Source organism: Gadus macrocephalus, chromosome 7, assembly GCF_031168955.1.
Source record: "Gadus macrocephalus chromosome 7, ASM3116895v1".
Lineage (NCBI taxonomy): Eukaryota > Metazoa > Chordata > Actinopteri > Gadiformes > Gadidae > Gadus > Gadus macrocephalus.
The window spans coordinates 23,139,031-23,155,197 of NC_082388.1; the positions used below are offsets into that span (position 1 = coordinate 23,139,031).

Here is a 16,167-nt window from a genome sequence, read left to right on the forward strand (position 1 = left end):
TTAGTAATGATCCAATTGAATATCCAATACATCCAATCAGTCTAGAGGGCTGGTTAAAACGTGTCTTTTCTTAGACCCAGACAGAGGCTATGCAAAGGCCAAAGAATTGCTCCACGAGCACTTTGGAAATGAATACCAAATAGCCAGTGCATACACCAAGAAAGCATTGTCGTGGTCCCCCATTAGAGCTGAAGATTCCCAGACACTAAAGTCCTTTGGTCTGGATCTCCGAGGTTGTTTAAATGCCATTAATGAAATAGCCTACATGGACAAATTTAATCTGGCTCCTAATCTGAAATTATTGGTTGGCAAATTGCCTTACAAATTAAGAGAAAGGAGAGCGTGTCGTTTTCATGAATCAACCAATCGCAGAGCCACATTCAAGATCTTAGTAGAGTTCATTGAAAGACAAGTCAAAATCTTGATGGAACTTGACTTTGGTGACACACAAGACCCCTCACCAAGAGCCGTGAGGCCCACACACACACTCAAGCCAAACTGTAAGGCTGACACACTCAAGTGTTGTGAAATCCAAATTCACAGACAAAAGCTTCACAGCCAATGCAGCAACCATTGATGTCAATCCCAATACTCCCCAGCAGAGGAGCAATGCTGCCACAGTCCAACAGAGGCCATTCTGTCTGTTCTGCTCAGGAGAACATCCGCTCAGAAGCTGTTCATGGTTTAAAAAGAAACTTCACACTGACAAGATTTCATTTTTGAAGGAAAGAGAGATTTGCCTTGCATGTCTTGTTACAGGTCATATTAGCATAGACTGCACACCGCGTCTCACCTGCATCATTTGCAATAGGGCGCATCCTACAGCACTGCACATAGGAAAAGTGGAGCAGAACAAAGGAGTGGAAAAGCAGGAAACACCTAAGGAAACAAACAAGGATGGACCTAAAAAGGTGAACACAGGACAGATCTCTCTCAAAGCATGCAACCATGCTGGGGCCGGTGAAGATCAGTGTCTGATGTCAATTGTACCTGTGAAGGTAAAATCTAACAAAGCCTGTGCAGTGATACAAACATATGCATTTCTTGACCCTGGCAGCTCTGCCACATTTTGTATGGATAAATTAATGCAGCAGTTAAATGTAGAAGGGTAAAGAACAAACATTCTGCTACGTACAATGGGCCAGGAGAGAACTGTGGCTACCAATGTCATGACTGGCTTGGAAGCTAGTGGACTTCAGGACAATGCGATCATAACTTTTCCAGAGACATACACACAATCAAGGATTCCCATTACTAAGAGAAACATACCAAACCAGAGAGCTTTGTCAAAGTGGCCTTACCTTAGAAATGTCCAAATTTCCACTATTAATGCAGGCATTGACTTGCTGATTGGCACAAATAGACCCAAAGAAATAGAGCCCTGGCAAATTATAAACAGTGAAGGAGACCCATATGCTATAAAAAACATTGCTTGGATGGGTAGTGAATGGTCCATTAGGGGCAGGAACGAGCAATGTCATGCCCTCTCACCCAGTCAATAGGATATCAGTGCATAATCTTCATGAAATGCTAATTGCTCAGTACAACACTGATTTCAGTGAAAAGTTGTGTGAGGAAGTAAAGGAAATGTCCGTTGAGGACAGGCGCTTTCTGAAAATTGCAGATGATTCGGCCAAAATTCTGGATGGACATTATAGCCTTAAATTACCTTTCAGGAAGGATGACACAACATTGCCTAGCAATCGATACCTTGGTGAGCAATGTCTACAAAGCCTGAAACGGAAATTGAACAAGAACCCATAATTTAAAGGAGAATACGTCACATTCATGACCGACATGATCAGTAAAGGATATGCCGAAAAGGTGCCAGAGGGGCAGCTAGCAATACCAAAGGGAAAGGTGTGGTATCTGCCACACCATGGGGTATACCACCCAAAGAAAAGAAAGTTACGAGTAGTTTTTCGATTGTGGAGCATCCTTTGGTGGAAAGGCACTGAATGCAGAATTGCTGAAAGGGCCCGACTTAACCAACAGTCTCATAGATGTGCTCAACAGGTTCCGCCAGGAAGCAATAGGACTGATGGCAGATATCACTGCCATGTTCCACCAAGTGAAGGTCTCCGATAGCCATGCCGACTTCCTGAGGTTCCTCTGGTGGCCAGAGGGAGACGTGTGAAATCCCCCTGTGGACCATAGAATGACCGTTCCCCTCTTTGGGGCAACATCGTCCCCAAGCTGCGCGAGCTATGCTCTTTGGAGATCAGCCAAGGACAACAAAAGCACTTTAGGCCAGAGGTAACTGATACAATACTACACAACTTCTACGTAGACGACCTGCTCAAATCGGTACCCACTGTACAGGAGGCAGTACAGCTCATGGCTGACGTCACAGCCGTCTGCCAAAAAGGAGTATTTTATCTTTCAAAGTGGGCCACAAACAGCAGGGAAGTGTTGTCTCTCATTCCTGTGGAAGAAAGAGACAAAGAGATGATGGACCTCGATCTTGATGCTTTTTTTTTTATGCTTTTAATCAGCAATGCCATAAACGTTTGCTGAAATGAATTACATGGTACCAGAAACACTCTACCTATAATCCATATTTTCGTTCAGTGGTGGAGTGTGGCGCTAATCAGGACACTTTTTTTTAGCCTTAGCCTAAGAGCTAGACGGATGCCCACGTTTATTAAACAGAGGTAGATTACAGTATTTTATTGCATGCGTTTCCTGATTTCTATAAGATTGCATAATTTATATTTGTCCAAGTTCAGTAAATGGTTCAATTCTAGCGAAGTTGGATAGCTTAAATTTACTAAGTCACATTGACGTCTGAACCACGTGTCTTTGAAAACATGAAACATGATTTGCCCTGTAAGATAATGAATTTCTAGCCAATCGTCTTCTTTTGATTTATCAATAAAAACAACTATAGGCAAAATCGTATATATATTGATATGAATGTTAGCCTAATGATGATAATAATTAATGACATGGTTATTCATTTTCTTTTACAGAGAGGATAGACAGTGAGGCAACGAAGTACTGCTACTGGTTTATCAGTGACACAGACACTTGAGCAAGCACAGTCTGCTTATGCGCCTGCATCCAAAAATGCTCAAGACCTGACTGCAGCAATCTCCTATTGCATACCAAAAGACATGATCCCTTTCCAGATGGTTGAGAGGCCTGGCTTCCTAAGGATGATGAAGGTTGTCGTCTGCGTTGGGAAAGTTCACTTTCTTCGTGAAGTAGTTCAAAGTTTAGTTCACAAATTTTAAAATGAACCTACTGAACTAGTTACAATGAACTAGTTCAGTATGTTCAAACGTTCATAATTCCAAATTTTGAACTAAGTTCACAGTTCCAAAAATGAACTAGTTCACAGTTCTTTTTTTCAATGTTTGTGACGGGTTCAGACGAGTCAGGACACAGTTCTCAAGTGAAAATGGAGAGAACTCCCATTTATTTCTCCTTCGGAGCAAACAAACACGATGTCAAATGAACAAAACGTTCTTTCCTTCCGTATCGTGCTCTTCCGACGCTCTCTCGGGCTCGCAGAGAGCGTCTTCCTTCTCTCTCTCCAACCCCTGACTGAAAGACAAGCAGGCACATAAATACACACTTCCTGATTGGGTCAGATTGCAGACACCTGTCCGCAATCAGACCCCATCACCCCAGCAGACCCGGTGCTCCATACTCCCCCTGCAGGCCAGACGCCGCCCCACCTCCACAATGTTGCTGTGAGCTATTATTTTTTTTTTCCGGTATTTTGAACATTGAGCCCCCTTTCTGGTTTGTTTAGGATGAAATAGAGTGGTTGAATCAAGTATCGGAGCGAAATACAGTGTCTATCGTGTTTTATTGCACATTTAGTGCATTTTGTAAATCCCATTGATTTCTGTTGGAAGACTCATTACTCGTTGGCCGGAAACAGAAAGGGGGGGTGTTCACGTTTGGTTGTAGTCTTTTTGCTCAGTTCTAGCCCTACTGTTGAGACGGAGACCCAAACGAAAAGACTACAACCAAATGTAAACAGCCCCCCTTTTCGTTTCCGGCCAACAAGCAATGATTCAAGGAGGTATTCGAGCCCGCTGATCGAGCCAGAGAGCTAACGTTATGGATTGTGCATATTTATTACTCAAAATTCGTCCCAGCCTTTATAACACAGATACTCTAGGGTCTATAGCATATAACCGCTTTTTCTGATTACAGTTTAATGTAATAGTAAGCAGACAACACCGCAACTGCAAATTAACCACACAGAGATAACCATGGCAACCGGTCAAACAAATTTTCTTTTTGCGATCATTCTGCTTGCGCATCCACCGTGTTGATAAAGAAATAATCCCCCTATTGAACGAAGTTAAACCGAGTGAGCATGCCGTTCACAGACACCAGAATGAACGAGTTCACAGTAACGTTCATCAGGCAGTAATACAGTACGTTCAGTTCACGTTCGCCCAAAATATGAAGGAGTTCATGAACTTTCGTTCAATGAACGCATTCAGGCACAACACTGGTTGCCGTGCCTCTTTACAAAGTGCCTTCTCGCAATTGTTTTTCGAAGACTGAAATACCAAAGTTGTACAACACAGTCAAAGCTGATGTTAAGAAAAGTTTGGCTCAGGGTGAATTCTTTGCTGCAACTACTGAGCTCTGGACCAGTGAAAGAGGGGGTGGTCTACCATACATCATCTTAACAATTCATTATCTCACCCCAGACTGGCAACTGGAATCACACTGCTTAGAAACCCATTTCTGCGCTCAAAATATTAAAGTTTTTTGAAAATATGTTGGAGTGGGAGATAAACAAGACAGATCTGGTCTCCATAACCACAGATAATGAAACCAATATGATCAAGGCCTTTGAACAGTTTCCAGATCTGTGGCTTGGATGCTTCAGTCACAATTTGAACCTGGCCATCTCAAAGGGTCTGAAAATTCAGAGAGGCCTGTCGTCACCTGGTCCAGGGCTTCTCACGGAGCTGGGCCCCGTTTCCCGAAAGCGTCGTTAGCCTAAGTGGATCGTGAAGTGCGTCGAAAGGGCATCGTAGAGTTTTCACCGCGTTTCCCGAACGCATCGTTGGGAACGAACGTCTTGAAAACGCTCGTAGCTAACGAGTACTCCAGGGGTGCTCGTAGGTACTCGTAGGACGCTAAGAGCATCGTCAGCTATAGCCTCAGTGGCGTCACCATCGGACATTCCGTCTATTGGATGCGTTTTATTAAAACGCATTGCGCCTTTATGTTCTTAGTTTGGTAATTAATAAAGATTATTAATTAATTTATTAATAAAGATGTTAAAATGGCCAAAATAAAACGGGACAGTCCAGAAAATGTTTGCGCAGGCAGGGCACTCAAAATTTGTGAGAGAAAGTGTGGGGATTTGTGCAGACTTACATAGGCTACTCATAAAACGTAGCATAAAATAATGTACAATTTTTTTTTTGGAAAAATGATTTATAAAGAAATAATTTTTTTTATAAAAAACAAGCGAAGGAGCAGGCAAAAGGCTGGGATATGGTGGGGATTGGTCACGTTGACGGGAATGTTTAGTGACATGTGGGAGGGTGGAGGGGGTTAAAAAAAAGTCTCAATCACTCTTCGACGCGCATGAAAACCAGCCGCGTAGTTATGAGGGAGGCCGTCCTCACACCGATCTTCCTCGTCCTCAACGTCCTCCGGTTCAAGCAAAGCCACCCCAGCCTTAGCTGCAATGTTGTGCAACATAGCCGTCACACATATCACGGCGCATGACTTGGCCGGCGAAAACTGGAGCCCTCCGCTGGACTTGTGAAGGCATCTAAAGCGCAACTTCCACCTCCCGATCGTGCGCTCAGGATTAGGACTGATATATGTCGGTTTAAGCCTAATCAATTGTGTTTTAATGTCTTTAGCATTCATATAATTGCAGTCTATTTTTTTCGTAGGCTACTCTGCTGTTGTCCTTGATGGGGATATATTTTAACCCTTTTTAACACAATTTTCCTGCGACATTCCTGCTTTTCCCCCTCCTACGGAGCCCATTTCAGCACCGTGTCAGTAGACAGTTACAATCCTACGACGTCGTGAGTGCAGCGAATGCGCGTTCACGTTAAGAGGAGTTTCGGGAAACGCGACAAAGAAATTATCGATGGATCGCAAGATCCATCGGGAGAATGATCTTACGAGCGAAGATCCATCGATATCAGGAAACGGGGCCCTGGAAGAGAAAGAGAGGACTGACAGAAAAGCAAGCTGCCCTCAACTTGCCACAGAAGGCGCTCATCCATGATGTTGTGACCCGATGGGGATCTACACACAATATCCTTGAGCGTTTCCTCAGCCAGCAGCAGGCAGTCTGTGCAACACTGGCTGCGGAAAGGTTAGTTTGGCATCTGATGCCCAAGGATGCTGACACAGCTGTTATGGAGCAACTCTGTCAGCTCCTTCAACCTGAAATTTACAGATTGACCATCACTGGTGATATCCTGGAGGAAAATGATGAGGATCCAGCCTGTCCCCTGACCAAGCAGATGAAACAGGTAATGAGAGAAGACCCAAACAAGCGGTACACAGAGAAAAGCAAAGGGTGTCATGCAGATGGCTTGTTTCAATGACCCCAGGTTCAAAACTAACTTTTTAGATGACCCTGTGGATGATGTAGTTGACAGCTGTGTTCAGGCGGCCTTGAAGCTGACGCCAGTACAAGTCAGGCAGGAACCACAAAGCACCCGCAGGACCTCCACAGCAGCATGAGGAGGGAAAGGCCTGGCTGGGTTGCTGAAAAAAATTACCTCAACACGGCAGCAGAGATCTGAAGAGGGTTCAGTTCTAGCCACCCCAGAAGATACAGTGGAGGAGGAAGTCAAGGTCTACATGTCTCTGCCATCCATTCCAGCCGAGGATGATCCACTGGTGAGGTGGAGGGGCCATGCATCAGAGCTGCCACATCTTTCCAGGATTGCAAAAAAGCATTTGTGTATCCCAGCAACCAGTGTTCCATCAGAGAGAATATTCAGTGCCAGCGGGTACATTTTTACAATGGGGGGGGGGGAAGACGTGGTGTCTTAATGGTGGGGGGGGGGGGGGTGGACAAGGAGTCCAGCCAGGGAGGGGGGGCATTTCGCGATTGCTCATTCGCGTAATCGAGCAATCAAATACATTTCAAAGTGGACCGGCCCACTGGGAGACCTCTCGATCTTCCCCATCTCCAGCCTCAGCCTCTGCGAATTAAAATCGCCGGCAGAACAGCCTGGGGTTCTAAAATCATAAAATATATAAACTATAACCGCATTTCACATTAATCGATTGTGGCGCTCATCAATTATTAAATGGTTCTTCTCAATGCCATGGAACGTGCCGTTCACTTACATGGGCCCTTCACAACTTCCGTTGCTAAGTATAATCATGGGTATAATTGACCGCTGTCAAGGAAAACAAAGGATTTTTTTGCCTCTGATGACATCTTTGGTTTCACTCCGCAAGTATCGGTAACTTTTCAACCCCAGCGTTTTCGGTTGCTAAGCGAAGTCAACGTCTTTGGAGGACAATTTCTCTGCGGATCAACACTACGAATGCTGGTAACAAATAAATTGTAAAACACACACCATGTGAAGTTATTTTTTCGTTTTGGGCAAGTAGCCGTGTAATAAGCGGGATAATCTATAGAACATCGCCGGTCATTATCGAAAATAAGCCCCTTCAGGGCGTTCTATACATTTTCTCTTACATATCCCGCTGCTTCGGGTTTGCCTTTGTGGGCGCATTGAGAGGAGGAGCGGGCGAATCCACTGTCCACGCGTGTGCATGTATGATACGCGGGTTTATCCAATAAGTGGTAGTGTACCATTGGCATGCATGAGCGCTTGTCTCTTTGCGTGTGTGAACGAGAATGACAGGGAGAAAGAGTACTATGCAGAGATGAATGAACGGAACGATATTTATATAAAAAATCGCAAAACAAAAAAAATAATAATTGTGGCGCTCCGCCACTCATTGGTCTATTGCCGCTTTTCCACCGCACATGTAGCTCGACTCGACACGACTCGACACGACACGACTCGACACGGTAGCAGCACGGGTGCTTTTCCACCGCAAATAGTACCTCCTGGACGTGGGCGGGGTCGGCTGCGCGAAAGGGCCGTGACGTATTTTTGTACGCGACGCAAACAAGACCTACGCAACCCACACATGGACAGAACCCACATAACAACAATGGAGGACATCGATAACATTACTATTATTTATTAGCTGGCATGTTGAAGAAGTTGAAGAAGTGGAATATATGTTGGCTGCGGCGCTGCTATGGCTGCTCCAGCATGGTTGCCATGTCGCTCTCGTGACTTCGTCACACTCTCTGGCCAATCAGTGGCCGGCCGTCTGCCGACGTCACCTTTTAGCATCGGCTCAGCTCGCTTGGAACCTAGAGCGAGGCGGTACTAGAAAAAGCAGCCACTTCAGGTACCAGGTACCATGTTTTCGCGGTGGAAACGCAAAAAATGCGAGCTGAGTCGAGTCGAGTCGAGTCGTGTCGAGCTGGTACCATGCAGTGGAAAAGCGGCATAAGTATGGGGAACACTGCAATCAGTTCCGTTCCGTTGATTTGTTCACATATTGTTTTATTTTTATTTTAATGCCATCAATACTTCAATATTTGGATTTGATTACTAATGATTGTAGAAGTTATTTTTGTAATTTGTTTATAGTGGCTATTTAACTTTTTTTTTAGCACTTTTTTTTAAAGATTACTTGTACAGTGTTTATGTGTGCAGTTTTACATTTTAATAAAAGAAAAGAAGTATATAACAAGCCAAATAAGCTGTTTAAATGCTTAACCCTTGTTCGTTTGATGTTAAAAGTTGCACTTTTGATAATATAATATATAAATAAATATAATAAAGACTGTTAAACTATTTCAGTTTGCGTAGGCCTATTATTTGTATATAATACCGGAAACCGGGATAATTTTGGTAACAATGAAAGTAAAATGTTCATACCGTTACATATCTAGTAAGTATCCTTTGTAGCATTGACAATACTACCTCGCGTTAAGGGCCGGGAGGAACCCTTAAGCCCTAAACACTTTTGGTGGAGTGTCGTGTGACCAAATCTATAAGCCAGACAGCCGGAAAGTAACAATTTCTCAAAACCTCAAAACATACAGATAAACATATTAGCTAATGTTCATAATGCTACAATTTGAGCTAAAACAGGAGGTTCACTATCCACTTTAACACAAAATAGAATGGCCATATTCTAGTTCAGAAATAACATGTCACACAATATATTTCCATATGTTTAAATGTAATTGAAACCCTAGTTTCAGCTCAAATTCGAACACTACAAAATAAAAAGAATAGTTTGGGGCTGTGAGTTCTAGGAATGATGGGGGGGGGGGGGGGGGGGTTGTATTATATAATGAGCCTATACATGGAATGCGCCACACCCCAGTGGCATTATACCATAAATGTCTAGGAAGCATAACCGAACAAAATACTTTTTAATGTTTTGGAAATGGAAATGACGACAACAACTGTGGAATCATCAATCTCTAGTTTCCTTGCCCTCACTTTGATGCAGGAATTTTACAAAATGATTATCTCCTTTGATTATGTATAATGTATAATAATAACTATATTTGCAAATAATAATATTGTGTCATATCTGTCATGTATTTAAAAACAGACAAAAAAACGTAGCCTACACATAATTATAAAATAGATTTAAAAATAAATAACTGCCACTCTCCATTTGTATAACCAGAAATCCGATCTGTTTATAGTGAGATCCCTTACATCAACACATTGGACAAGGGCTTTTAACAGGCCTGCGACTGCCACAGGCAATTTTGTCAGTGCATTTGATTTATTGACTGCTGTCATAATGTAAACACACATTCAACAAGCATAACAAAAAATGCTTATAAAATAAATGTTCTACCCTTGCTTTAATATCTCCGTTTTTTTCAAACATACGAGTAGTTCGCGAAGAAGTCACACATGTGCACATGACCATGATCATTTGACATCATCCCCAGTGTAGGCATTTTCACCATGCCTACAGTGGTGATGATGTCAAATGATCGCATCACCTGCCGGTCAATGGAAAAGAGACCTGATATATTGGGAGACTTGGCAGGAAAACACTCAGAGCATCCCTGGGCTTACGAGAATAATCACCACTGTACTATCCACTCTGTACTCAGAACAATTGTTTGTATGTATGCGGAAGGGATTTTTTTTCTTCCTTTTACGTACAGAACAGAGTGGTTATAGGATTGTTTTGGGACCATTTGGTTGTCGTCTTATTGGTCCTTTGTAACATTGTCCTTAATGACCTTACGGTTTTTAGCTGTGATGCAGATTGCAGGACATTTGAGGGTCAATGTTAGTGGTACCGTGGAGTATCAAACTTCACAGCAGATGATTGTGTTCTGCACTTTGTCTGTTGGGATATGCTGTACTTTTCTCTACATAAACTGTGTTCTGTTGTACATCTTGAGGAGCAAGCCAGTTTTTTGTGAGACTTCCCGTCACATTCTGTTGTTTAACCTTCTCTTCACAGATACTGCCTATCTTGTGAATAGTTTGTCGCTCTACTTACTTGCTGCTTTCAGGTTGAGGCTGAAATTTGATGTTTGTGGTTTGCTTATAAGCTTTGGTGTTTTCGTAGACATTGTCTCACCTCTTACTCTGGCAGTGATGTCCCTTGAGAGATATGTGGCTGTGTGCTTTCCTATGAGACATGCAAGCCTTGTCACCGTCAGAAGCACAGGAGCAGCCATCGCTGCTGTGTGGACCATATCTGGTGGCAATGTTGTAACACAAGGGTTAATACTAGTTTGTTGGAAAAAATATTTTGATTTAAATGTGGAAATGAAAGACTTCTGCTCGAAAGAGGCACTGTTTGTGGCACCGATGTCCAGTGCAATGGATAAAGCATTTTGTGCTGTTGTGTTTGCATTCGGGGGAATGGTAGCTATTCTTTCCTACGTTGGTGTGACGTTGGTAGCCAGGTCAGCCTCGACAGACAAAGCCTCTGCTGGCAAGGCTGGAAAAACTGTTTTACTTCATATGATTCAGTTGGTGCTGATCCTCATCGCTACCATCTACTCTAGTATTCTCCTAAGCTTTGCTAGAATAGTGGACAGAACCACTTTGATTCGTCTCTACAACAGTTTTTTTGTGGTTTTGAATCTATTATCCAGGTGTTTCACTGCTCTTATCTATGGGCTCAGAGACCAAACGATCAGACCTCTCCTCTTGAAAGGGCTCTGTGGTCATCATGAATGCTTGGCCCCCACAAATCTGTTGATGTCAAAACAACCATGTAATCTCAATCACCTTGTCTTCACTTCTTAACCCGTTTTCTTATGTAACCAAATAGTTAGATGTCGTCAGGTTAATTCCAATCAGCTAATGATGGCCAGATCATGTTACCAAGTCCAAAATCAAATACTTTAAAGAGAACAGCTATTTATCGTGAAACCAATCATCATTGGAATAATTACCCACTGAATATACGTAAATTGAATAGCAAAGTATCTTTTAAGCACCATTTGAGAATGCACTATTTAAATATTTACTACATCACTATAGCATTCATACACTGTATGAATGCTATAGTGATTGTATGACCCATGAATGTATAACTTTTTCTGAATAATATCTGATGATGTTTATAATGATTTACTGCTTTTCGATTATCATTGTTAACTGAATTACGATTTGTGTCCTGTGTATTGCTATGTTTTTTGTCATTCTGTGTGGACCCCAGGAAGACTAGCTTGTCCTACTTTGGTGACAGCTAATGGGGATCCTTTTAAACAATAAATAATAAACCATGAAACCTACAAAAATAAATAGAAACCTTGTCTAGATTCATGAATAGATTTATATTTATTTGAAAAAGGTCTATTTTGCTCTAGAGACAACAGATTTTTAACTAGCTGCACTTGTTTTGGATTCAGGTCAGATCACAGGTGACCCCTCTTGCCCTCACCAGCTAAAGTGCCCCTCTGACTCTTGGTAAACATACATAAAGAAAATACATTTACACTTAGGGCAATTACAGACGCTTTTATCCAAAGCGACTTACAATAAGTGCATTTGTCATAAGAAGTGAAACAATATATCGTTGTCGGTACATTAAAGATGTTCGGCCGTGCGGCAGCGGAGAGGGCTGTGCTAGAAGTCAAATTGGAGGCTCTTAAACAAAAGCATGCTATAGAGGCCGAAGAAGCAGAAATGTCTAAGAGACAAAAACATTTGAGGAAACAAAAGGAAATGTTAACCCTCAGATTTGAATTGGATGCTGCTAATGCCAAACTCAATATATTGAGTATAAGTAAAAGCCATGTCTCAATAAGAGATGGAATGAACGAGTATTTAAAGAAAACACTCAAAACAAGGAACTTGTAAAGGAATATGAACCATTGAAAATGTTCATACTAAAGGAATCCAAGATGCAAGTGTCAGACTTAAAGCTCATGCTCCTCTACCAGTGCAGCTTCACGCCCTGGCCAGATCAGTCAAAGCATATGTCCTATGTGCCCAACCTATGCATTCTCATCCACAACCCCTTAACAAGACTTCTTATGAGCCTTTACAACCCTGCGTCCCCTCTAGCCAAACAAGGCCCCCACAATCCACTGAACAAACCCAGGGGCCGCCATCACGGCCTCACTCAAGACGATGCCACACAATTGATGCACCAATGGCTTCTCCTGAACCTCCTATTGGAAACCCACATGATACTGCTCACCTCTACGGCATTCTACAGAAGCAAAATGATATCACAGCTTCATTGATAAGGCAACAGGACAAATCATTTTTGCCACGAAAAGAGATGAAGGTATTTAGTAATGATCCAATTGAATATCCAATACATCCAATCAGTCTAGAGGGCTGGTTAAAACGTGTCTTTTCTTAGACCCAGACAGAGGCTATGCAAAGGCCAAAGAATTGCTCCACGAGCACTTTGGAAATGAATACCAAATAGCCAGTGCATATGTCGCGGAAGGCGACTAGGGGGAAAAGTGCATGAATGGGAAGGACAGTTGATTCCCCCCAGATACCGAACAATAGACTCTGGCTAGAGCCGATATTCCCTGCACCTAGGGGCACTGTACGTTGTGTTCCCTCTCTTGTACACAGACTAAGACGGACCAGGATATAAAAGGGGCCAAGGCATTGAGTTCGGGGCGCCTCACCCTGAGAACAGGAGTACCGATCACTGGACGCCGGCAGACGCAACGATTATCGCGGACCCACCACTACCGGAGACTACTGCACGACCAGACCTCGCCACACCAAGAAGGACCACTCGGACGTTCTACAGTTCCCGACAACGCCTCTTAGTCCCGTTGGAAAGGGACATAACATAGCCGTAAGCTTGACTGAATCGGATTCCGAGAAAGTCCACACCACCCTGAAGCATTGTTTTTGTCCTGTCTGTTCCACCTAGAAGTCACCCTCCGTTCCGGGCGATCTTCTAGCCTGCTCGGCCTCCGTGAGCAGCGAAGGACGGACGGAACCCTACACCACCTAGCACAGCAGTGTTTGTGTTTGTTTGTTTTCCAACTCGCCGTTCGAGGGACTAGTTTGACGCGAGTTGGTACGGACGATTTTAGACTTTACTATTTGTTGTTTGTTGGTTTTATATATATATATATATATATATATATATATATATATATATATATATATAGCATATTTTATCTTTTGCGTCCATCCTACATGTGTGGGATTCCTATCGTTTCGGGGGGGTAGTAGTATGGCGAGCACTGCGTGATACTAGCCCTATTGGTTCAGCGAGCCCCTGGTTTTTCCCTAATCAAGTGTGGTGGTGATGATTATGCATGAATAGGTTGGTCCCCCCTCACGTGTGTTCAGTGTGTGCTGTGTGCAGCATTTTACAGGTTTGCAGTGTGTCCAGTGAGGGCAGTGTGTGCAGTGTACTGAAGTGGGCTCGACATAGTAGTATGGTAATATCGTAGCACCAGTCTACCCCCTGGCTTAGAGCCATTCCTTCTCCCCCTCCCACATACGTGATCTTACAGAGTGGCATGTGATTGTGCTAATAAAGTATATTTGTTTATAATTGATCCATTGACTGCTGTTGTGGTATTTGGGGGATTCCTAGTAGGAGGTTTGCGCGACACATACACCAAGAAAGCATTGTCGTGGTCCCCCATTAGAGCTGAAGATTCCCAGACACTAAAGTCCTTTGGTCTGGATCTCCGAGGTTGTTTAAATGCCATTAATGAAATAGCCTACATGGACAAATTTAATCTGGCTCCTAATCTGAAATTATTGGTTGGCAAATTGCCTTACAAATTAAGAGAAAGGAGAGCGTGTCGTTTTCATGAATCAACCAATCGCAGAGCCACATTCAAGATCTTAGTAGAGTTCATTGAAAGACAAGTCAAAATCTTGATGGAACTTGACTTTGGTGACACACAAGACCCCTCACCAAGAGCCGTGAGGCCCACACACACACTCAAGCCAAACTGTAAGGCTGACACACTCAAGTGTTGTGAAATCCAAATTCACAGACAAAAGCTTCACAGCCAATGCAGCAACCATTGATGTCAATCCCAATACTCCCCAGCAGAGGAGCAATGCTGCCACAGTCCAACAGAGGCCATTCTGTCTGTTCTGCTCAGGAGAACATCCGCTCAGAAGCTGTTCATGGTTTAAAAAGAAACTTCACACTGACAAGATTTCATTTTTGAAGGAAAGAGAGATTTGCCTTGCATGTCTTGTTACAGGTCATATTAGCATAGACTGCACACCGCGTCTCACCTGCATCATTTGCAATAGGGCGCATCCTACAGCACTGCACATAGGAAAAGTGGAGCAGAACAAAGGAGTGGAAAAGCAGGAAACACCTAAGGAAACAAACAAGGATGGACCTAAAAAGGTGAACACAGGACAGATCTCTCTCAAAGCATGCAACCATGCTGGGGCCGGTGAAGATCAGTGTCTGATGTCAATTGTACCTGTGAAGGTAAAATCTAACAAAGCCTGTGCAGTGATACAAACATATGCATTTCTTGACCCTGGCAGCTCTGCCACATTTTGTATGGATAAATTAATGCAGCAGTTAAATGTAGAAGGGTAAAGAACAAACATTCTGCTACGTACAATGGGCCAGGAGAGAACTGTGGCTACCAATGTCATGACTGGCTTGGAAGCTAGTGGACTTCAGGACAATGCGATCATAACTTTGCCAGAGACATACACACAATCAAGGATTCCCATTACTAAGAGAAACATACCAAACCAGAGAGCTTTGTCAAAGTGGCCTTACCTTAGAAATGTCCAAATTTCCACTATTAATGCAGGCATTGACTTGCTGATTGGCACAAATAGACCCAAAGAAATAGAGCCCTGGCAAATTATAAACAGTGAAGGAGACCCATATGCTATAAAAACATTGCTTGGATGGGTAGTGAATGGTCCATTAGGGGCAGGAACGAGCAATGTCATGCCCTCTCACCCAGTCAATAGGATATCAGTGCATAATCTTCATGAAATGCTAATTGCTCAGTACAACACTGATTTCAGTGAAAAGTTGTGTGAGGAAGTAAAGGAAATGTCCGTTGAGGACAGGCGCTTTCTGAAAATTGCAGATGATTCGGCCAAAATTCTGGATGGACATTATAGCCTTAAATTACCTTTCAGGAAGGATGACACAACATTGCCTAGCAATCGATACCTTGGTGAGCAATGTCTACAAAGCCTGAAACGGAAATTGAACAAGAACCCATAATTTAAAGGAGAATACGTCACATTCATGACCGACATGATCAGTAAAGGATATGCCGAAAAGGTGCCAGAGGGGCAGCTAGCAATACCAAAGGGAAAGGTGTGGTATCTGCCACACCATGGGGTATACCACCCAAAGAAAAGAAAGTTACGAGTAGTTTTTCGATTGTGGAGCATCCTTTGGTGGAAAGGCACTGAATGCAGAATTGCTGAAAGGGCCCGACTTAACCAACAGTCTCATAGATGTGCTCAACAGGTTCCGCCAGGAAGCAATAGGACTGATGGCAGATATCACTGCCATGTTCCACCAAGTGAAGGTCTCCGATGGCCATGCCGACTTCCTGAGGTTCCTCTGGTGGCCAGACAAAGAGATGATGGACCTCGATCTTGATGCTTTTTTTTTTATGCTTTTAATCAGCAATGCCATAAACGTTTGCTGAAATGAATTACATGGTAC

The 16,167-nt window shown here is 43.1% G+C and overlaps 1 protein-coding gene across 1 annotated transcript; it reads left to right on the forward strand.

The window, feature by feature from the left end:
* Window positions 1-9,986: 9,986 nt before the first annotated feature.
* LOC132461151 (odorant receptor 131-2-like) lies at window positions 9,987-11,300 on the forward strand. The gene has a single exon (XM_060056197.1). It carries the CDS (start codon window positions 10,272-10,274, stop codon window positions 11,298-11,300), a length of 1,029 nt encoding a protein of 342 aa, XP_059912180.1. The 5' UTR covers window positions 9,987-10,271.
* The last annotated feature ends 4,867 nt before the right edge of the window (window positions 11,301-16,167 follow it).

What these genes read in the sequence shown, in the direction of transcription:
- LOC132461151 (XM_060056197.1), top strand. Translation starts at nt 10,272, where the DNA reads ATGACCTTACGGTTTTTAGCTGTGATGCAGATTGCAGGACATTTGAGG.